Source organism: Rhinolophus sinicus, chromosome 17 (assembly GCF_057876585.1).
Source record: "Rhinolophus sinicus isolate RSI-liver-muscle chromosome 17, RSI-T2T, whole genome shotgun sequence".
Taxonomy (NCBI): domain Eukaryota; kingdom Metazoa; phylum Chordata; class Mammalia; order Chiroptera; family Rhinolophidae; genus Rhinolophus; species Rhinolophus sinicus.
This window is the reverse complement of record NC_142517.1, coordinates 15,849,382-15,873,985: the sequence shown is the minus strand read 5'-3', so window position 1 is coordinate 15,873,985 and position 24,604 is coordinate 15,849,382. Positions and strand designations below refer to the sequence as shown.

Sequence of the window (24,604 nt, the reverse complement as noted above, 5' to 3'; positions counted from 1 at the left end):
TTCTAACAAGTTCACAGGAGATGGTGATAATGCTGGGCCAAGGAGAACCATTGCTCTAAGGGAAGAATTCCTTGAAGAAAGGTATTTGTAGTGACTTATACCTAATAATTTGTTTCAGGAGAAACAAATGCACACGAGATTTAAGTTATACCCTCAAGAGTTTATAATTTATTCTGTGGCAATTAGTTGACATGCACATAATAAAGTGACAGTAAACATGTGTAACGTATAAAACACATGATCAGAGGGCAGATGCTTTGTGCTAATCAAAGATTTAAAGCAGGGTGGATTAAATTGTAAGTTGAGGTTTAGAAGTCTGATAAATCTCAATAGGCCAAGACGGGGCATGGGCATTGTAGACAGACAGAACAACAAACATGAATGTATCTAGGGCTATGGATAAAATACCAGCTTTCCTAGAAAAGTCAGGCTCATGAAGAACAACAAAAGGAGCAACTGTCTGTCCAGGGTTATTTTGAGGGTTAAATGAGTCTTTAAAAAAAAAAAAAAAAAGAAAGAAATAAAATCAGTCACCAAAAAGAAAACAATTGAATAATAATATAAACTTAGAAAAAATAACCACAAAATCTTTCATTACATTCTTTTGATTTCCTCTTTTATTCCCTTTCCTAAATACAGTTGAGCGGCAACAAATGAACTGCGCCTCTGAATCATGAAAATGGCTCCCCATCCTGACTTGGGAGACGATTTAATGACGTGTATGATTTGATGGGCTTCAGCCATTGACATCCACAGAGGTAAGCCTTTCACGTCTGATCCCTCGAAAACGGTGAAGACCTGGCTGAGGATTAGAACCTTATGCTTTCAGAGAAATCTCTGCTTGTCCCACACAGGAAAATGTAACAGCAATAATCATATAGAAGGCATATTGCTGTCATTTGATTTCTAAGAAAATATAGAATGTAAATGTAACACGAAGATCTTGCAAAATGCCCAGTGTAGCTGATAGTTACATCCTTCGTAAACACCTTCAAGCTGACTTAAGGATTCAAGGGAGTTGAGTCTTTGAGATTATTAAGGCTAAACGAGGGACATTTCTTGTACCCATAACATTTTCAAAGAAACGATGCTGAAGCTAAATAAATAGCTTCCAAAAACCCAGTCTTGTTTAACTTCACATCAGCAGTAATATAGAACAGGAGCCGCTGAACACAGAGGCATCAGAACAGATGCAGTGTTTAGTCTTCTTAACCAGATGTATGACCTTGGGCACATCACCGTCGCTTTGTGCCTACGAAATGACATGGCCTGAAACAGTCGGAACTAAGGTTGTTCCTTCTCCAGTAATCTTCAGTAAGTGATGGTGGAAGTTAAGGAATGGTTGTCAGATGACACTATCCAATATCAAGAGACGTGGCAGTCAACATTCCTCAACTTAATGAATGCAGCCCCTCTCTCAAATGTGTTTATCCAACATCTCCTCAAGCAGATTCTAAGTTATTTGAATAGGAAAGACTACTATACCTGCAATATATCTGGCAATGAGCACAGAATCTGCAATATGGGAGGCATTTAAGAAATAGTTACTGAAGATTCACTGTCCTTGGTTAATTCTTGGATCCCCTTGCTATTCACAATGGCAAATGATAGGAATATACTACTTTCCTTTTATTTAGGTAAACTAAATACACCTATTTTAACCATTTCTAAGTGTACAGTTCACTGGCATTAAGTACATTCCCAATATTACGCAACCATTACCACCATCTATTTCGAGAACTTTTCTTATTTCCCAAATTGAAACTCTGTACCCAATAAACACACGAATTCCCTATTCCCTCCCGACCCCAGGCCATGACAATCACCATTCTACTTTCTCTCTCTATGGAGTTATTACTCTAGATACTTCACATAATTGGAATAAAAATTATGGATGCTTCATGAATTGGCATCTCATACTTGTGCAGGAGACCTGTTAATCTTTCCTGTATCATTTCAATTTTAGTATATGTGCTGCCACTTTTGAGACCCACGAGTCCTCCCTTACAAATTATTAGACTGGTGACTAAGAACTAAGGCATTTACTTAGTGATATCTTAGGGGCAATGATAAACTTAGTTTTCTATTTATTTGACAAAAGCTATTCGACATTAGAAAACAATACCAATTTAAAATTATAACTATTAACTGTAACTATTAACAAAATTCCACATATAAAAATTTTAGAAAACTGCTTATTGGTATCATTTGGAAACTCGTAAATAGCAAGAAGCACATATGATTTTGCTAGTCATTAGGCAAAAAAAAAGTTTTAATGGAATAAAGAAAGTTCACATAATGAATGATTAATGCTTCAAGTTCAGCCAAATATATGACATTTTTCTTACAGTGTATGTCACATCAAAAAGGTAATGTTTGGCAACTTTCCTTTATATCAAATATATTGACCATTCATTTGAGAGGAAACTTATTTTAATTCTTTCAAGGTTCAGTCGTCATTAACAAAATGAAGATAGATATTTGCAAAAGAATAATTTAGAATTTCAAAGAGCAATCTCTCTTTCCACCTCCCCACTCTCTCTGCCCAAAACCTAGAATATGAAATTTGGTTTGCTTCTAGAGTTTCCTAAATAAAAACAGTACAAAATGCTAATAAATATAATCATATTAATAGGATATGTTCCCTTTTACACTCCCAGCTCTCCACTGTTCATGCCCCAGAACGTTCCTTCATAACTTGGCAAAGCTTCAGAAGCTACCGCCTCAGAGTTTCGCTTCACTATTATCGCCTCGGAAAGAGAAAAAAATGAAGAGTTAGCCAAGGCCAGACAAGCTATTTCTTCTGAGAGGTATAAAACTGCCCCTTCTTCCTTCTTTAAGATGACAATGTTATCTTTACTGGCCTTAGGAGCAGCTTTATCAAGTTCAATGTCAATGACGAAAATGAACACATAGTTCCTCTCTTTGCTCTCAAGGGTTAGGCAGACTCATCTAAATGCCACCCAAACCAAAAGTAAAGATAGAGACATGCACAAGACAATACAAGGAGTCATCGTTTGCTGCTTCAAAGGTATAAGATTGAACTCATGCATGCATGAGCACATGTAAATGAATGTGTATAAAAAAATTAAAACACATTAAATACGCTATTTTAAATCCACTGTCTTAGGTCAATGATCTGTTAACAGAAGTTGAAATTAAGTAACACCCTGGTCTTGGCCCTTTAACCATCTGTTTCTCGCTTCAAGTCCAAAGGACTCTTTCTGAGCAGTGTTTTGATTTATATCGAGTCAACGTTCCTTTGGACATATGCCTCATCATTTGGAATACGTTAACAGACTTGATTACCTATTTTTGATAGGTATTATACCGACCTGTCTATGACTTACTTCTTTACATAACCCATAGTATATATGATAGGAGAGCAGTTAACAAAGAGTAACAGGGCTTACTTGGGGGAATACATTGCAAAATTTGTTTCTGAGTTGAACAGAAAGATGCAAATTAACATTCGTTTCCAAACTGTCTCACATGCAAACACATTCATATCATTCCCAGTTAGTCCTTGTGGAAATATATTTCACAATTAATTTCAATCTGAATGCACCTCTTTATTAAGGGTGGCAAATACTATTAGAATTTTTAGTCTCCTCTTTTAAAATATGAACCCTGAAGGCAGCTGCTTGGGGAAAAAAATAACCAGCTCTTGTTCCAGTCTAAAATCATTGGTTGTTCCCAAGACTCTACCAAAATAAAATCAGGACACATCTGCTGCAGGGTTCCATGCCAGGAAGCAGTCTAGCAAGCCACCACGGTGGTCTGACTTCACTCCCCAATCATTTTAGTTAGGATTTCGATTCAAATTACAGGGCCATACATAAAAGCTGGAGCGTTAATAAAAAATAAAAAAAATCTAGAACCGCAATGAATCATCATAGAAATCGGCAGATCTTGGTGTGGGAGGCACTGCCTCAGCCTTCACCCATTTGGCAGAGATGCACACACACACACACACACATACACACATATATACAAATAAGAGAATGGCATGAAAACAGAAAAAAAAACTACTGATGTGTCACAGTCATGATTTAAGAAAAGCTCACAAAGAAATTTGCTGGCATTGCATCACAATTTAGAGTAAAAGGTTGACAGTATGCTAAATCATTTTTTCCTGCTCCTTCTAAACATTCACTCTCCTAAGCGGGGTCAAATGGAATCATCTCATCGTGGATATCCATTCAAATAGTTAATATTTTTAAAATGTCATTTTAAAAATTACGCCAATGCCCCCCAAAATATGTCATAATATATTTTCCTATTCTGAAGATTAAAATGCTTATATGTAGGTTCACTTGACAATCTATTTTCATTTTCTCATTTATAAAATGAGGGGTTCTATAGAACCACAAAAGACCCTGAATAGCCATTGCAATCTTGAGAAATAAGAACAAAGTGAGAGGTATCACGCAACTTGATACCAAGCTATACTGTAAGGCTGTAGTAAAGAAAACAGCATGGTACTAGCATAAAAACAGACACATAGATCAATGGAACAGAACAGAGCCCAGAAGTAAACCCATGCATCTATATGGTCAATTAATTTACGACAAAGGAGACAAGAATATACGGTGTGTGTGTGGGGGGGGGGGTGGAGAAGGGGCAGGACAGTCTCTTTGATAAATGATATAGAGAAAACTGGAGAGTTACATGCAAAAGAATGAAACTGTACCACTATCTTGCACAATACATAAAAATTGACTCAAAATGGATTGAAGACTTAAATGTAAGGCTTAACAATACCATAAAAGAAAATATAGGTGGTAAGCTTCTTGACATAGGTCTTGGCGAAGATTTTTAGGATCTGACTTCAAAAGCAAAGCCAACAAAAGCAAAAATAAACAAATGAAACCACAACAAATGAGAAAGCTGCACAGCCAAGGAAACCCTCATCAAAATGGAAAGACTGAATGGGAAAAAATATTTGCAAACCATGTATGTGTCTGATAGGAGGTTAATATCCAAAATATATAAAGAAGTCATACAACTCAATAGCAAAAAAAACAAACAATCTGATTAAAAAATGGGAAGAAGATCTGAACAGACATTTTCCCAAAGAAGACATAGTGAGCGCCAACATGCACATGAGAGAATGCTCAACATCACTAATCATCAGGGAAATGCAAATCAAAATCACAAGGAACAAGTGCTGGCGAGGATGTGGAGAAAAGGGAACCTTGTGCATTGTGGGTGAGATTGCAGATTGGTACTGCCACTATGGAAAACAGTACAGAGGTTCCTCAAAAAATTAAAAATAGAACTAACATATGTTCTGTCAATTCCACTTCTGGGTAATTAGCTGAAGAAAAGGAAAACCCTAATTCCAAAAGATACCCCACGGTCCTTGCAGCATTATTTACAATAGCCATGATATCAAAACATTCTAAGTGTCCACTGATGGATAAATGGATAAAGAAAGATGTCATACATACACACTGGAATACTACTCAGCCAAAAAAAGAAAATATGCAATCTTGCCATTTGTGATCTTGTGGATGGGCTTTGAGGGTATTATGCTAAGTAAATTAAACAAGTCAGACAGAGAAAGACAAACACCTTTTGATCTTACATGTCGAATCTAAAAAGCAAAAACAAACAAAAATCATGCTCACGGATACAGAGAACACAATGGTGGTTGTCAGATGGGGAGAGTGGGCAAAATAGGTGAAAGGGGTTAGAAGGTACAAACTTCCAGCTATAAACTAAGTAACTCATGGGGATGTACTGTACATCATGGTGACTATAATTAATAGTACCGTACTGCATATTTGACAGTTGCTAAGAGAGGCGATCTTAACAAGATTGACTCATAACAAGAAAAGAAATTGAATGTATGATGATGGCTGTTAACTAGACTTATTGTGGTAATCATTTCATAATGTATACAAACATTGAATCACTACGTTGTATATGAACCTAATATACTGGCATATGTCAATTATACCTTAATTTAAAAAGATAAATGAACTGAGTGGTTCTATTTTGGAAGAGTTAACTGTCTTACTAAGAAGGGGACAAAGATACGAATTTAGAGGTAGGCAGATAAACACTGGTCATACCTGTAACTCAGGTAACAATACTGTGGAAAATATGGAAAGGAGCACTGAGACTACTGTAAAACCAAAGGAGAAACACATCTTTGGTAATGTACGACACAAATATATGTTCTTGTTTCCAAACACTTATATCAGCTGTAAAATAAACAATCTACATATATTTAAAAGTAATTTCTTAAGAAAAACAGAAGAACAGAATAAGTTAAAAACTCTCTCTCGCTCCACTTTTATGACTTCTTTTCCTCTTCATGCCATTCCTTGACTAACAATTATGCATAAGGATGCTTAAAACTCTGAGTAGCAATGAATGTTCCATTTTGTTGGTCTGGCAAGTGCTGTAAATATTCTATTTTAAACCCAGACTACTTTGAATTCATTAAATCCCAAAATCAATAGGTTTATTAGGAACAGAGAATGGAAACACTGTCTTTGAAATCAGCATGCTGTGTTTTCCCCAAAGAGTAAGAATATTTTATCAAGAGGCCACAGTCAGACTGTAATAAGAAATTATAAGTATTCTTTCATTAGCATGAGTTTCTTGATCTCCTGCCACATGATTTCAATCCGACCCCATTGAACATGGATTTGTTCTGCAAGAGATCCTTCCAACATCTGGTCTATAGTAATTCATATTTTTATAAATTTTGAATGCTAAAGGAAAAAAAAGCAGGGTAGGAAACAATTATGCCTTCCTTCCCCATTTCCTTCCTACAGCCTTTCTCATAAATTGGTCATCATGGCAGTCTGTGAAACAGCAGCCTTCTCTGAATTGCGAGTTACAGTATTTTTAGCCTTGAGGTAGCTTCAAAATGAAGCACTCTGATAAATAACCTCAGTGCCAATAGAAAGAGTAGAAAACAATCCTTTTAGCATAGATTTAAGGAAGATTACCAAGGGCAAAAAAATCCAATCATTTTGAAATAGCAATTTCATAAAGCAAAGGTTGAGTTGAACAATGGGAGAAAGGAGGGGATCCTGCCTTTTTGAAGGGTTAAAAGATGATTAAAACAGAACATGGACATTGAAGGAGGCATATTTTCCTTAAAATAATGTTTCTATCATTTGCTGAATAAAAAAAGTAAAGTCCTAAACAGCTATTTTAAAGGAATAAGGGGATTTTCCCCCCTCTACAAAGAATGCCTTAAGCCTTTCTTTGCAAGAAAACTTCATAATTTGCACGCAAATAACTTTCTTTTAAAAAGGAAAACATTAAACAATAAACAACTGTGCCTGGGAACTTGCACATACTAATTCAAACTGAACTGAAACATTATTATAAAATAATAAAAGGCAAGCTTTTATAAAATGACTAACATGGCAGTTTTGATAATTCACACTTATTAGTGATGCACATTGAATAAATAGCCGTAGACTGTGGTTGATAAGACAGTCAAACCAGACAACATACTTAATAATTCATTGTCAAAATATGTGATGGGCAGAAAACCAAATAGTGTCATGGATATGATATAGAAAAATGTTATAAAATGTCACTAATTACCTTCTTTAGAACTCTGCTTTAGTCTTTATTTTGATAGCTGTACCAATTGCACCCATTTTGTCAACTGGATTAACTACAGCTTTAGAGAAAGCTGCGTCCCACGAAAAAAATTTGTTTTGTGCAATGCTACACTGGGTGCTAAAGAAGGAGCTCAGGGAGGGTCTTCTGGGTTATGAAGGAGTCAACTGATCAACCTAAGTTAAGGAGCATCTACCTTGCAGCCTGGGACACTGCACTTCAACCCTGTCTGATGATTGATATCTATAAAGTATCAGGTCCTCTGCTGAACCCAAGGACACAAATAAGCACTCACAGGATGGGGGCGAGGGGGGACGATTGGTGGACATGTAAAAAAAAGCCAATTAAGTACCAAGTAGCGTGAGGTATTAGAGGTGGATACATAGTGCTTTACACACTGAACTGAAACATTATTATAAAATAATAAAAGGTTAAAGAGGTTAAGGAGAAGAAAATTCTACCTGAGAGAGAAGAATAGGTAGCAGAGGGAGCATGAATTTTGGATTTGTGCAGAGTTTGGCTCCAATTCACTTCCATCACTTTACTATCTATTAAGGGCAAGTTAGTGACTTCTCCCTAAGGTTACATTTCTTCAACTGTAGACTGGGGGTGCTATAGCTGAATTCACCAGTATTGTTGCTAGCTCATGTTTGTGTCTGTGTGAATTACAAGAAAACCTCGCTTCAAGTGGACACGGCCCAGCACCAGAGGGCTTGATTCTGTGAATGGGTTGTAGAACGAATGTCAACCCACATTTCCCCCTCCAAACCACCTGCCGCATCTATACGCAGTGGCCCGGGACCTCAGGGTGAAGTTTCATAAAGATCTTGGACCATCAACATCATCAGTAGTAGATACTCATTACTTTGCTATATGGCTGTCACTCAAATGGCAGCTCTTCTCTCTCATTCTTTGTGTAAATTAGTCCAGAGTTTATAGGAGCATGGACGTTTCAGTTGAGTACTGAAGGATGCCACTTTTTGAGCAAGGAAGACCTACAGGCAGGTTTTATTTGTATTTTAGCAGGGAACTCAGGCAGCTCTGAAGAGGAAGAATTTGGGTGTGAGGGGACCATGGTGAGAAAAGAGGCAGGATGACTTGAGTTGGGAGTCTAGTGCAACTCATGAAGGAGGGTTATGGGTCTGAGCTGAAGCAGTGGATGTACAGAGCAGCGATTCCACGCGAATACAAGTGGTAGTGTGCAGGATTTGAGATTGACAAGAAATCATGGAGGAGGGGGAGGAAGTGATCACAGATAAGCATAGGACACTGGCAGAACCCAAAACCGAGATTGTACAATAAGTCAATTTCAACAGGAATAAAAGAGGTCTTTACACATATTGACTGGAGTTGGAGAAATGTATGAAAAAACAGTGGAACATGTCACTCAGACTCAGGAGACAGGCTGTTGTTAGACCTATGGATTTGGCATTTACTGGAGTTAACAGTAAAGTAGCACAAACATAGAATTCTACAAGAAAGCACAACGGGTGACAAGGCAGGGCCAGGATTCACTGGCGTGATGAATCCTGTGCTCTAGTCAGTTACACTTTACTGTTCTCACACATTTGATGCCAATCCCCACTCTTGCTCTTCCTTCTTCCTAATGTGACTAGCTGGCTGCTGCTTCATTTTCATCCATAACAGAGGATTCTACCCTAAGAGGAGCATAAATTAACTGAAGCAGATATACCTGCATCACTGAAGATACTGGCAGTTCCTCAGGTTGGTGAAAAGCCTTCATCTCAAGAGCACCTGTTACTCTCATTTAATTAAAAACTACTGTAGTTCTCTCCAGATGTTTTACTGCATTAAATACACCCTAATTGCCCACATTTACTGGCACAAATGTTGATTTAAAAGGCATGCATTTGTAGGTACTTTCGGATCTTGTCCTTTGGCCAGAGGCTGTTTTTCTTATTTACACTAAACTGACTCCAAATTTAAAGTTTGATTATATACAAAAAGGGAGGTAAGTGCACATCAGACTAATGACAAAGCATTCAATCAGAAGCTATTAAATGTACAACACACGAACTGGAAGAAATGTGCGAATATCCTATTTAGATAGTAAGCTGAAAACCAAAAACATCTATATGGAAGATTTCAAACATACAAAAGTAAAATAGAATACTACAAAGAACTTCCAAATATTCACCACGCAGCTTAAACAATTAGCACCTATCACCAATCTTGTCTCATCTGTATTCCTACCTTGAAAGTGAGTTATTTTTAAATGTCCTTTCAAATGAGCAACAACTACAGAAGATAAATAAACTCAATCCAGAAAAGCCATTCTCCCCAGGGAGCTCTCTTCTTTCACTTTGGTGTTAGAAGCTCAAATGGTGCATATGTCTAATTAATGCAGGTTCACTAAGGCAAGTGTCTCTTTCTATAAGAAACATCTCTTCCTATTAAAATGGAGGCAAGAAAGATTTTCAAAAAGATTATCTTTCAGGATTTGGTGTCTAGGATACTTAGAATGACAAAAATATTAAAAATCACATGCTCTTAATCCAACTTAGTAGTTGAACTTTTCTTTTTAAGAAAAGATTCCATGATTCTAATTATCTGACTACCCTCCCTGTCACTGGGATTTAAAATTTACTGTGCTGCCCTATTCTTGGGCATTTTGCAACACTCAAGATATCTGAGTCACCATCTGTTCTGTGGAAGTATGACTCATTAGTGGCCACTGTTTTCAGTAGTATCTTGCCGATAATTTAATTAGAGTCAACCACACCTTTCTAGTTCTCTGTAATGGCTTATTCCTCTATAGTGTGGTTGTGGGGACAGAGCCCCAGAAAGCAGTTTCCAGGCTCTCGGCCTCACATAGAAAGGTGCTGGCTCAGGTAGTAAATGCCCATCAACTGTGATTGGATGGCCATCAGCTGTGGCTAGTTGGCCATCAGCTGTAACCAGTGAGCCATTGGCCACTAATATAACTGCTGTGGCTATGCTAGCAGAAAAATGGGGGCTGGCAAGAAGATGGTGGCTGAGCTAGCAAGCGCGGATTGCAGAGAGGCGGATGCGCCAGCGAGAATACAATGATATGACTCCCCTACCTATGGCTCCGTGGGTGTTCCTTTTTGGCCTCACCACGTCCTGCGTTCTTATGTGGGGAGCGGGAGCAGAGACCCCGCCGGACGCCCCACACGACAGTGGTATTACTGACAACACCTCAGTGTTGGTCACGTATGAGAAGCTTGTTAGTAGAGCTACAAGGTGAAACTACATTCACCTAGAAGATCTGAGTGTCAGTTCACTAAGAATGTGATGATTTCTTTCATTTTTGTCTCTTCTACAACTTCCTGGAAGACTTTCTTATACTTATTTAACATCCAGCATTTTAAAGGTTCCTTAGAAATTTCTATCCTACGAATACATCTCACAAGAGTTTCATTTCTTAAAGAAACTTAACAGTGAAAAATTAACTGAAAAACCTGGTTTTCAATCCATGATGTAGATTAAAAAGTCTACTGACTATCTTCCTAAGATCTTGCTCAACACTGAGTTCCCTCTTTTGAACAAAACCTTAGATGATATATTATCGTTTCTTTGCCAAGTGTGTACCTTGAAGTGCACTGATTTCATCTGTTAATATCCAGTACTGAACAGACCATCATCACCTGATACGTGCCAAATACTGGATAGTAATACAAACAACATTTACAAGGCAATATTAAGTTAGAAATGAAAGAGTAACACAGCTTTGGAACAAGATGTAAAAAGCAAGCCAAGTGGTGTTTCAGGCAATTGAAAGGACGAATTGCTATAATGGGTCTACCCAGCTACAACGTCCTGGGTGTTCTGATTTCAGATAAACTGCATCTATTTCCACCCCAATTAACAAAGGGCAGGATTTGTTATGGAGAGGGATATTTCACATACATATTGCTTATTTGCTGACACTGTATGCACCAAATCTCCAGGGTTACATACATTTCTTTTATGTTGAAAGACTCATTAGCATAATTGCCATCTATGTACTTGTGTTAGGTAAAGTTAAACAATATGGGCATTTTGGGACTTTGCAAAGAATTATGTTATGGGATAATGTACTCCTTTTCCAAGAAAAATAGATATGGGAGAACTTAGTTATCCTGTTTCTCCGAAACTAAGACCAAGCCAGACAATCAACTCTAATGTGTCTTCTGGAGCAAAAATTAATATATAAGACCTGGTATTATTATATTATGTTATATTATATTATACCCAGTAAATAAGACTGGGTCTTATATTAATTGTTGCTCCAAAAGATGCATTAGAGCTGATTGTCTGGCTAGGTCTTACTTTCGGGGAAACACGGTATACGACATATTAAAGATGTCATTAGGAAAACTAGGGACATAAAAGATAGTGGGCACACATATCAATTTCCTGGTTTTGATAATGTATTATAGTTGTGTAAGATGTTACATAAGACAATACTCATGGTTATTGTGCGGGTGGGGAAAGTATCAAAGAAAGATGTGAGTTACTGAATATAACACTAAACCTCAAAGTCACAGTTTTGTGGTTTTGCTGTGCTACTTAGGATACGTGTGACATCAGGCTAGTGAGTGTTTTAACTAAGTTTGAGCTCCTTCTTCTGTAAAATGGGGATATCACGCCACTCATGGGTTACGATGATAAAGAATTAAGAGATGAAGGGTTGTCTTTATAACACTGTGAGCACCAATGCATCCTAAGGAGATATTTACAAGCCTGACAAACTTAGAAGAAAACTGGTGACAAGTATAATCCAATAACAAGTGGCTCATTATTACACAAACATACGCTAAGTCAAGATATATTCTCCCACTTTTATGAGTATGGATAGTTAAGACCTGACGCAATGGCTAAGGTAAGAGCTGGTCCCATCCCCCCAAGAAATTCACTGTCAAAGGGAATCTACTCTTTTTCTTCCCACATTATCAGAACACTGGTGATGAACTCACTTCCTTGATTCTCTCCTGTAGGAGAAAAATGTTTCTATGCACAGCATCAAAAGAACAGCTTACTTACCAACTTCATCTTGAATCTCCTCAGCCACCGCAGGTACATTGTAGAGTAGAGAGAGAGACTGGTTCATGCGTTCATAGATCACACGGAGATGTGTCATAACCTGCATCAAAAGATGACAGCTCCAGGTAAACCATCTCGGTAAACTGCAACAGCTATTTTCCTAACCATGCACGGCAGACAGACACAAACTTCAAGACGAAACTGACAAAACAAAGCATGGCTGACGCTTTTAACCTGAAAGGCCATCCTTATTTTTCTTTTTCCCTCATTTTCATTCTTTAACTTTGGAGCTGCTTTAAACTTCCCATATAAAACCAATTAAAAAGATCATGTCATCCAACTCTGCTTCCTAATATTGAGGTCCCTCAATAACCTCTCATGTCATAAATATATTTCTTCGCAAATTTGCAAATAGATGGGAACATATTTTAATTTCACTGGACATTTCATGAAAAAAAAAAAAGATATACTTTAAATTCCTCTGTTTAAAGCAATGTAAAATTTCAGATTTCCAAAGGTAGATACCAGTTGTCAACCTCTGGGAAGGGAGGAGTATAAAACCTATTATTACAGGGCTTCATTTAGGCTCACATTATATGCAAACATTGTGAGTTTCTGATTGCCTACCACAATTGAGTTGAACGAATTTTAGAGGTTTTGGTTTATATACCTTTTGTTTTCTTCCTTTAAGTCATCAGAGATTTAAATGGTTCCTTTGAGGATCAGTAGTAGTAGAAACAGAAGGTTTTTACATTCCTTACTATTTTCATCACTCAGGAGCTACCAAACCACATGTTTCTCTAAGACAAGTCTTTAGAATTTACCAGGTATTAAAAGAGCGGTTGCTATAGCAGTACAACTCCCAGAGCTAATCTGGGAAGAACTAAAGATCTGATTCAAAGGCAGAGAACACGGGATTGTCAAAGCTGCAGGTGATTACCCCACTTGGTGCTTACCTGGGACCGGATCTGAGCAGCTTTCTTTGGATCCACCATGCGTACATGTTCAAAATGCTTCAGGGTGTGCTGCCTGTCTTTCTGTTCAGCACGGACATACTTCTTTAGCATGTTGAACACATGACGAGGCTGTGGGGAAAAAAAAAGAAAAAGAAAAACAAAACAAAAAACAAAAAACTTTCAGGTTGGTGCAAAATATTGCTACTTCCAATGACTTTGGGTCAGAGGTCCCACTCATTCATCCCATGGTGTGAAAGCATTGTGAGTCATCTTATTCCAATTCTCCTTTCTAAAAATCAATCCCCATTCCTTTCTTAGTAGGTAATTACTTAGTCGATTAGTCACTCTTCATTTCTACAAGATCATTTAATATTTGACGTATGATGACTGTCCTCTTTAATCAACATTTTAAACAGCAGCATTCCGCTATAATAGGACACTTGATTTTGGATCTGTCAGATTTAAGTTAGGTCCTTATATCCAGGTGCATATGAGACCACATTTCTACATGCAGAGTTTTTTTTGTTTTTTTTCTTTTTTTTTTTCATTTACTACATGATCACTCTATTCAAGATACCACTAGTGTACCAAAATGCAATCCCACCTAAAACCAACTTTTCATTCATTCTTTGGCTATACAGCTTCGATGTAGGTGATCACAACTGGGTTATTTCAAAGTGAATCTTGAATCATGAAATTATAGAGGTGGCCAGAGCCCTCCAAATTTATAATACATGCAGAGTCTTCATGGTTATTACAGCAGTAATGATGCACAAACAATCCCACCAGAAGTAGCACGTAACAGTATAACAATCAAAATGAGACAAGTAATAGGCAACTTAACCACTACTAATTTGTAGGCCAAGAAATAACTGATAAGCTCTAAGAGACGTTATATTTTCCTATGAGATAGGCCAATGTGAAAATGTAGTTATTTTACTTTCAAATTTAATTAAATTCTTTCTATGCCACCAGATTGTAATTCTTTCAGCAACAATTAAATTTCTTCTTAAGTGCTTCTATTTTTTTCTAATTGGTTCCATTTCATTTTTATTCCAATCTTACTTGAAAACATTCATTGCAATAAAAAAAAGGAAAAAGCCTCCTTTGTCTTCAACAATTCCATTGCTATATGCATTCTACCATGTGATTTTATAAAATGATTTCCAAAGATGCACATTTCTTCTTCATTAAAACAAAATAATGACCTATGGAAGTTCATGTCAGGAATAGAATTTTGGCCAGTTGGGTAAAACTCAGTTATTATTAACTTATGAGTCAGGGGCACCTTGAAAATCAGTTGGAAGGTGCCGAATTTATTCCCAGACATGGGGGCGGGGATGGGGGTAGTGAGAGGTGGAGTTTGCAATATTTTATGGGATGTGCCTCCCCTTCTCCTTTTGCATAACGTACTGGCCACCTCCCTGACATCCCAGGTGGAAGTGGTACCCCTTCTCTGTGCCCCCATGAAATGCTATGCAAATCCCCATTATTGCACTTAACCCAATCTGTTAAATTATTTATGTTTCTGACTGTCCTCTTCAACTGTGAGATCCTTAATTAAGGACCAGATTTGGCCTTTCTTTATCAAGAATCATGCAGTACACAGTGCCTGGCTTCGAGAGGGGACTCTGTGCGTGGTAGCTTGCTTAATGTCCTCCACAGGTAACACAGCTATACTTAAAAAAACACATAAATACAACGAAAATAAAATAAACGTGCACTCATCTGCCTTACTTATTTCTTTTATCCTAAAAGAAATGTGCTTCTCCATCACCTCAAAAAGAGGGCAGACATCACAGCTTGAAACATAGCTTTTGGCCACCCATCATTACAATTCTCATTTGCACCGTGAAATCTGGTTGAATTTACCAATCAGAGAATGGTGTTTTTAATCTTAAAAGAAGAAAAGTAGTAAGAGATAACAATTGACAAACTACATCAATAATACATAGAGGGTGCCAAAAAAGTATACACATTTTAAGAAAGGAAAAAAAAACTATGCAAATTGTACTACTCAATATATACTGATAACAAAAGATGAATGCAAGTTACGCTTGGCTTCTGCAATTACAAGAGGTGCTCAAAGTGGTTACCATCAGAGTCCAGACACTTCTGATTATGGCGAATTACTGCTTGAGCAACACTGACCAAAGTGTCCACTTGTTTACATTTTTTTGGCACCCCCAGTATACATTTTAAAAATTACAGGTTTACGCACACTAATTTGAAAAAGGTAATTTCTAAAAGGTCAGAAGAGAAAGGCTGACTTATTGATTGTGAAAGATATTTTATATGCAGGATTGTACAATCAGGATATTGCATACCCTTGATGCTCGCTTGTTATTCAAAACCAAGGCCTGAAAAACTCCCTCTAGTTCTACTGCAATTGTACTTCCCAAGTTGGAGATGAAAAGGGTTGCAACTCATTACATTTATCTGTGATGTCCCTGCTCCTTACTTACGCAGCTGACTGGCTTAATGGGCTTTCTTAGTTGCTCTATTTCATTTTTCTTCTCTTGAAAAGGCTATATTGTTTTGAAAACATTAAAAAAAAAAAAAAAGAGCTCCTATAAAAAAATAGTTCAATTAAACCTAAGAATGACTTTTCATCATAAGACACTTTTCTATAAGGCATTTTCTATTAGGCATTTTATCTTGAAAATATCATCAAGACCAAGCATGTGTACTGCAAGGTAACAGCTCCAAACTGGCCCCCACATTACTGCATTCAGTTAAATCTCAAATTAGAGAATGGGGAGGTAATTTCTCTTAACTCACACCTGGGTCTCCTTTGTCTTCCTCTACCACCACAAACAACACCCATACCCACGGGCTAAGTACTAACATAAACATCAAGTTTAAAATGAATGAGAGTCTCCAAATTATGTAAGCCTCAATTTGCTCATCGGTGCAATTAAGAGAACAGTAACTTTTATAGAGTATGTGAGCATTAAAAATGTTCTGTTAGTTACTGGGCATAATGCTTAGTCCATAGCAGGTTACGCCCTTATTTCTTCTACTCACTACTTGCCTCCAACCCATGCCCTCTTTCTTTCTGCTAAACAATAATAGTCCAAAACATACTCACGGCTAATATAAATGAGACCACATTGTAAGTGCTTTATATATAGTAACTCATCAAATCTTCCTATCAACCCTTTGAGAGGTACAGCTGCTCACCCCACTTCATAGATGAAGCAAGTGAGGCACAAAGGAGGTTGAGGGCTACAAGGCTGGTTACACAGCCAGTGAAGAGCTAGGCAGTGATGAAGCAAGAACAGGCAGCCCGACTCTCTGGCCCCATTGCCCATTTTTCTAATCATCAGTGACCCTGCCTTTCAAGGAAACTCAAAAATGCGCCAAGCTAAAAATAGTTCCACCGAGTATCTTACGGCATTGGAAACTGAAATAACTGAATGGTTAGAAAAGGAGTCTGTGGTAGGGAGTCCTCATCTGGATTTCCCGTTCTTATAAACTCTGAGGATATGCTGAGACATGCTAATTTCCACTCTCTTAATTGTACAGAAAACCACTCAGATTTAGCTTGTTCAATCTCGCAGTTACTTTCCTTGGTTTTTGGCACACTCTGGTATGCTTTACCTAACGCATCAGATGGAGGGAGGAGAAATAGCAAGACAGGAAGGTCCCCTGTCAATGTGTTTAGGATTACTGGAAATGATTAGATTAGAGGTATTAGCTAAAAGCTCGGCTTTTGTGACTTCCACAGATTCGAGTTCTAAATCCAGCCTTATCTTTTTTAAAGAGGGATAATTAAATGATAAATGTGTTCACATGTTTCAAATTGCTTATCTCATTTAATACTGATATTTCTTTATGTGCTTCTGAAATCTATTCCTAACGTCCCCGACAAAAAGCCCTAGTGTGACAATGAAACAGTAGCACAACAGGCTCTCATGACTCCCCAGGCCTCAGCATGACTTGCTCTGGGGAATAGAGAGCTCCAGCACGGACAAAGAGCTGAAAGAGCCCCGACCTCACCACTGTGTACATGAGCTCAGACACACACTGAGTGCATCTACACTCACAGAAGCCTTTTCCTCCTCATGCCTATGCCTCTGGACAGGAGATAATTTAAGAAGATATTATCATGCCCCTCGATAAATGAATTACAGGGTTCTGCCTGATTTATGTAATCACACTAACACATTTCTAAGACTTATGTTTAGAAATGAAAAATATAAAAATCAGATTAGCTCTTATGTTGGAGTAGGCAGATAAATCAGATGAACTAAAATGGCAATGATGTGTACACCTCAGAAAAAACATACAATTTTTAGTTAAGAAAAACAGATGCCATTTCTCTATACTGTTAGATTTTCATTTTTCGGTTACACAGACAAACAGAGCCCTAGCTTTGGTATTTGACTTGTGCACCGATTTCCTTCAAATAAAGAAATCATTGCCTTAGAACTTGTATCCAAAACACAGATTCCAAGGCTTAAAATTAGTTATCTCTAGAGCCGTATCGTGTATTGCAGAACAGGGAATCTCATTTGTTTAGGAAGTTTTATTTCTTCATGCTAGGACAAAGATGAACTGCTTAAAACTTTAATTAATTAAAAATGCAGAAATACTCATAGAAATGATACGAAAAAAATACCTGGTATCGCTACAGAACTAGATTCTATTAAAGTAACTTAGCTACTACCATTATTATAATCCTTACATTTATTACAATCCTTACATTAAGGATTATTCATATGATTAGAAAAATAAGCATTAAGAATTTAATGGCTCACCATAAAGATACTGACAGTAAGTTCAGTTTATGAAACATGTTTTTAACCTCTATGTGTATAATTTCTCAAGCCTTGAAATCTTCTATAACTAGCAATTATATATATTTTTTTTGCTAAATTTCCCTTATTTCACAATTTAGATATTCTACATATTAATACTAAAATCCGGTTATATTGGCATTCAGTGGCCAATCTTATTATTAAAATTTATAGCAAAAAACAAAGGTAAAAGGAAAAAATCTGCCCCAGGGTACTAATTTATCCGATCCTTTTTATTGCCATTATTGCTTCTGAAATCGTGTTTATGCATAATTACAAAGTATCTATTTGCATCTGATGTGGCATTAAATTCACTTCACAATTGCATTGCATTTGAAAACATCATTTCAAGGGTAGGCATTACAAAAATGGATTAGACTTAACTTGAAAATAGACTTACCCTGAAGATTTCCATTTTGGAACATTAACCATTTTCCTATTTTGGAGCAAGACTATATATAATATATCTCTAGCTGTTGGCAGAGTTCCTGGCCCAATTTGGTTCCTTAAAAATATTTAATTAAATTAACAAATAACCTAGAGCTAAGATATAATTTCACAGGTAGTTCCAGTAGCAAACTATCTCCTTCATGGTATCTGAGTTGAAAATAACCCTTTCTCTACTAAGAAGAGATGCAGCTTCAATTTTTATGGAACATACTGATTTCACAACCCCCGTTGATAGCCATCCAGTGATCCATTCCCTGTGCTGGGGTCCTTGAGGGAGCTGTTTGAATGGGGAACTCTTCCCAGAAAACATTTAATAGACTTTACAGCCTGTTCATGCTAGTGTCAATAAGAAGATTTGTTTCATTCATTTCAGGTGTCATAGTTTGTCTTCTTATGGCTTAGGCTTTGATGTCAGATTCATGTCAGTAATTTTGAAGGAAATTTCATGGGTTTTACCTATGAGAGCAATTTAAAAAAAAAAAAAAAATCAATTTCCCCACTTCTCAGATGTATTGCCTTTTTCGCTTGGTTCTTTTATGCAATTTCATAAATTTGTTGTCCCTGGACTTGGGATCAATCACACACACTTGACTGACTCAATGCCAATTATGCTTTTCATTCCACGGTTCATGCGGTAGGTATATTAAAACATGACTAGTGCAGCTCTACTGCCCCCCTCTGTAGTTTTCTGCTTGATCTAGAAATCTGGCATTTTATCCTAAGATTCTTATGCCTTAAACCATTTCCTAATGAGAAGAAATGATCTGTCAAGAGCTTTTAAAAGCTCAGGGTGTACCCCTGCCAAGGAGGAGGAAGTAAATGAATTCCTTTATGGGGAGCACCCTAACCGTTCCATGTCACTAGGGAGTAATTCAGAAAACGCTCTCCTGGAGCGTTAAATTGCACCCTCGTGGTTTCCACTAAGGACTGAGGAAGTTAATCATCTACCAAGAAGAAGCAATTCTGTTTTCAAAAATAGGTTCAGGGCCATTATTTTCAGTTCTATACCTTGGAGTTGAAGAAATCTTGAGCCTATAAATACAATGTACATAGTCTCTGTGTGCAGGTTTAATAAGCCTCTTTCTGCTTGAGACGGTCTCCGTTGAGTTTATTTTGCCATGTTGGCCCTCAACCTTTCACATGTACCCTCACTTCTGCAAGAAAAAAATTCTGAAAACAAAGCAAAACAACACCCCAAAACACAAAAACACCCCAAACGTTCGAAGCTTCCACAGGAAACTTGGGTTCACCTCTGTGTTCATCTTTACACCTAGGAGGTGAGCTAAATTTTTCAAGTCCACTGCAAAATTCATCTATATTTCTTTCTTCAGAAGAGAACTGAAATGATTTTTGGTAGTTTAAAATGAGTATAAGAAGGCAAAGCACAATTCTATGCCAAGCTGAATATAGAATTCTTGAGGAAATAGCAGCAGATGCTTGCTCCCACTCCCATTAGTGTTTCTCAAGGTTTAAGAATATGGCGGCATTAGTTCCATCCCTTCTGAAGCATATCCAGGCTACCTCTTGGCTCTGGCTTTGTCCTCTAACACAACATAGTGGCTCCCGGGGAAATCGAGTCATCTCCCACTCCTCCCCTCCTCCCTGTGGAAGCAGATGATTTCCTAATAGGAACATGGCACCAAAACCTCCATATTTCTCCCTCCTTCCTTCCTTCCTTCCTTCTTTCCTTCTTTCCTTCCTTCTTTTCTTCCCGCCTCCCTCCCCCCCTCCCTCCTTCCCTCCCTCCCCTCTCCTTCTCTCTCTCTTTTTCTAGCATCAGTAATCTTTCATTTCATTTGGAGAAACTGTAGCATGACTTTGATTATGCCCGAAAGGCAGAGAAAAGTGAAAAGTATTAGCAGATGTATACTTTGCAGGGTGGCGGGGAGAGGAGCCAGTGTGTCCTCTTGTGTAGCTAATGTAGACTTTTGGGGGAAATGCCAGCCACCAAAATCTTCCTCTTTGGGGACGGGTTCCGCACAGCGGTGGCTCTCCATGCCCTGTCCAGATATGGAGCACTTACACCAGGACTCGGAAAACTGCATGGATGGCCATTCAGGATTCACAGACCTTTCCCACAAATTTCCACCTGGACAACAATCACCTCCTGTTACTAGAGGAGGTCTCACTGCCAAAGCTGCCTGGGGAAAATGCCGCGACAGTGACTGGGGAAAGAGGTGTGTATCTTCAGGCGAGACTCTGGAATTATGTTGGAAAGAGTCACCTGTAACGTATCTTACTAAATGGGAAGCTCTGCTCTTTCCTTCCTGGGCAAGTGCAGGGCAAATCTGGAGAAATTAAATGATGAAGTAACGAGGCGTCCCAGGAAAAGAGGCAGTGTCCTCGGAGTTCCACAGACATCTATGCCACACAATATTCTTCCAGAGAAGGACGACTCCCCATCTGCAAGGCTTCCATATGTTCTATCCTAACGACATATTCTATTCTTTCTCTTCTTAGGAAGGAAGCTGTCTTTCTACTTTACAATTTCAACTCAACCTTCAATTAATCCTTTTTGCTTTTCTAATTATCGCTCACAGAAGCTAGAACACTGTTAACTGTAAAGAAGTAGAATGGTTAACCCCAGTTTGCAGACGGAGGAGGGAGAATCCTTCTAATTAAGTCACTTGTTCCAAGTGACAGATTACACAGATGGCAAACCTGGGAATTAGACAGATGCTTATAGTCTACCTTAAAATGTAGCAAATAGGGTGGTTCTAATCCTGTCACTCACAAATTAGTGCCCTTTTGTCAAAGCTGGCAGGTTTTGTAATTTTTTCCAGCATATTCTCGGAAAGAATTTCTTTTGGTTACTGTGACATACTCACAAATATGATTTGGTCTCTGCCCCCAGCTCCTGACACAGAGTTCCAAAGACTCTTGTAATTTTCTGAGTGATGTAAGTGACAGGAGAATCTTTTGTTATAAAACACGTATTTGTTGGCGGGTATGGGGTGCCATTTCGATGTGCCCAGAGAGGGTATGCAAGATCCACATCCCTTTCCTCATACCTTGCCTATGCATCTCTTCCATCTGGCTGTTCCTGAGTTCTATCCTTTATAATAAAGCACTAACAGTTAAGTAAAGCATTTATCTGAGTTCTGTGAGTTGTTCTAGTAAATTATCAAACCCACAGAGGGGACATGGGGACCCTGATTTATAACTTTTACATCAGAAGTATAGGTGACAACCTGGGAGTTGTGATTGGCTTCTGAAACGGGGGGCAATTTTCTGGGGCTGAGCCCTAAACATATGGGGTCTATACTAATGCTAGCTCTGGGTAGCATCAGAATTATTTAATGCGAGAGAAAAAAATCCCCACACATTTGGTGTCAGTGTGAAGAGTAGAGGTTAACAGTTTTTCCTTTAGGTACACAGACCACAACTATAAATTACCGAAGACAGCATAAAGAACCAAAATTTAGGACCAGACCCAAACCTCATGATTTATGCTTTTGGACCAACTTCAGCATACATTGGCTACAGAGCTGAGATCAGCTGACCTGAGAGCAAAGAAGGGCCAGAAACTGTTTTGACTCATATGTCTTCAATTCTTGCTGAGTCGAGCAGTGAAACATACTGAAGCTCTTAACGATGTACAGGGTTATTAATGCAACCCAGAAGGCAAAGCCCACAGTCACAGAAGAAATCGTAAACAAAAGATGTCTTAAAGTCCCACAGACCTTTGGAAAGATTCGTCAAACAGGCCTGAGCATCTGACAAATGCCAAATGTGACATATTCTTGACTTCTTAAGAGAGAGTTACAATAAGATGCTTGAATTTTGCATATTCATACTTGGATTTTGGTATTTTTGCTTCACACATCCTCTAACCGGTTACCATGTTCCAAAATATGCACATTTATATTTCTTTTAATTTCACCCTCTCCTTATATTCTACCTAACTACGGTGCCCTGACATACTAGAACTATTAATAATATAAGGAATCTCAAGATAAAGCTTATAAAAATCCAACTACTACCTAGGACCTTTAAATTGACCTGTGGATGAGCTTCAGAAAATGAGCAAACTCTGGGAAAGCCAGGCGTAATTCCGTGGGTGTGCATACATGTTTTTAGGGAGGTGATCCCATCCTTGCTGCTACCTGTTCTATAGGGCAAATATCTGTAATGCCAGACAGCTAAGTAAACATTGGATCATTAAATAATGTGCTGTGCATTTGTCTGAGAAAACTGAATATTTATGTTTACATAATGGGTTTTCATTTTCAGAGTTGACATGAGAATAGCTCTCAACCTGTACATACTATGTCTACATGAAGCCTTCCGGGGAACACAAAGGACATCGCGGTGCTATGTTTTGACAGCATCAGAGGAAAAGCTGTTGTGACGTCGAAGGCAGTGGCTAAGTGGGGTTCTGCTCTGGAGGGGCTCTGGGTGAGGAATATGGTCTCAGAGGCACAGGAGAGCTTTCAGGCTAATGCCTTTGTTACACACTTCTTACTTTTCTATGTAACTTAGTTCAATTAAAAACAGAAAGTACTCCTGTCCCTGGTTACATCATTCCTGATGGTGTTTAGCAAAATCTGTCTGTCAAGCTTGGTAAAAATTCAAGCAAGGAAAGGAGGTAAATACCGAGAGGCATTACCAAAATAGCATGCAAACCACGCAGCATAGTTTATAGGATTTTGTTCAATAAATGTTACCCTGTTTCCCTGAAAATAAGAACTACCTGGACAATCAGCTCTAATGCGTCTTTTGGAGCAAAAATTAATATAAGATCCTGTATTATAGTATATATATTATTATATCATATTATATCATACCATATATCATATCAGTCCCAGTTTTATATTATAGTAACATTAAGACCAGGTCTTATATTAATTTTTAGTCCAAAAGACGCATTAGAGCTTTGATTGTCTGGCTAGGTCTTATTTTTGGGGACACACGTTAATTCTCCTGTTTTTCTTTCTATCCACTGTTCATTTCCGGTCGGTCCTTAAAAGGTCTGAAGTTAATGAGTCGTCTTGCACTCACCAATTTTCATAAGTCTCAACTTTAAAATAAACAAAGGATGAATGAATGAATAATAAATATATAAGGTATAATTATTTACATTTCTCAAAGATGATTTTCAACCTAGGTGTCTTTTGACTTTTAAGTACATTCTGATCAGCTTTTCAAAATTTTGATTATGTTAAAAACTTGAGGGTAGAATGTCTTAAATATCTTAATGCTCACTCTCTTAGTATCTCCATATATTAAGAAAGCAGCAAACAATTTTTACCTTATTTACCATCCATTATATTGAGATGTAGATAGACCATGTTTACCTTGGAGATATATGAGGTATGCTATCTACATATATTCTATAAATGCTTCATATTTCTTTTGCAACCAAAAGTGATTAGCAGAAAACGAAGGGTTGAAGGGTTTTATGTTCACATAAAAATGAAAACAGCCAAGTTTAGCACCTCAATTTCCTTTCTGCTTTACAAAATGTACAACTACACCAACTTTCATGTTGGCTAAAGATTAATTTAGTCGGAACCTCCCTGCGCCATCACTAGTTTGCCTGTCACAACACACCCCTTTAACAGCTGCCCTTTATTTTCTCCAGTGATTGCTTCTGATTGAACATTCATTGACCTGCTGTTAGAATTCACTAAGTAGTGCTGAGCAAAATCTCAACTTAGGGATAAAATCATGCTCCTTAATGGTAAGTCTCACACATCATCATTAATATTCTACCAAAGAATTCTAGGGAGACATTTTTAGAAATCTTGGGAAAATTTAACATTTGGCTGAATTAATCAGAAATGAGAGAGA

The 24,604-nt window shown here is 37.7% G+C and overlaps 1 protein-coding gene and 1 pseudogene across 6 annotated transcripts in view; both read right to left on the bottom strand.

The window, feature by feature from the left end:
* APP (amyloid beta precursor protein) overlaps positions 1-24,604 on the bottom strand; it is a 244,331-nt gene that overhangs the window by 45,860 nt on the left and 173,867 nt on the right. For all 6 annotated transcript variants that reach the window (XM_019729863.3, XM_019729864.3, XM_019729865.3 and 3 more), the window contains 2 exons: positions 13,560-13,688; positions 12,604-12,703 (listed from right to left, as the gene is read on the bottom strand). In XM_019729863.3, the coding sequence (XP_019585422.1) occupies positions 12,604-12,703; positions 13,560-13,688 (229 nt within the window). The remainder of the gene's footprint in view (positions 1-12,603; positions 12,704-13,559; positions 13,689-24,604) is intronic.
* LOC141568044 (U6 spliceosomal RNA) lies at positions 1,884-1,981 on the bottom strand (annotated as a pseudogene).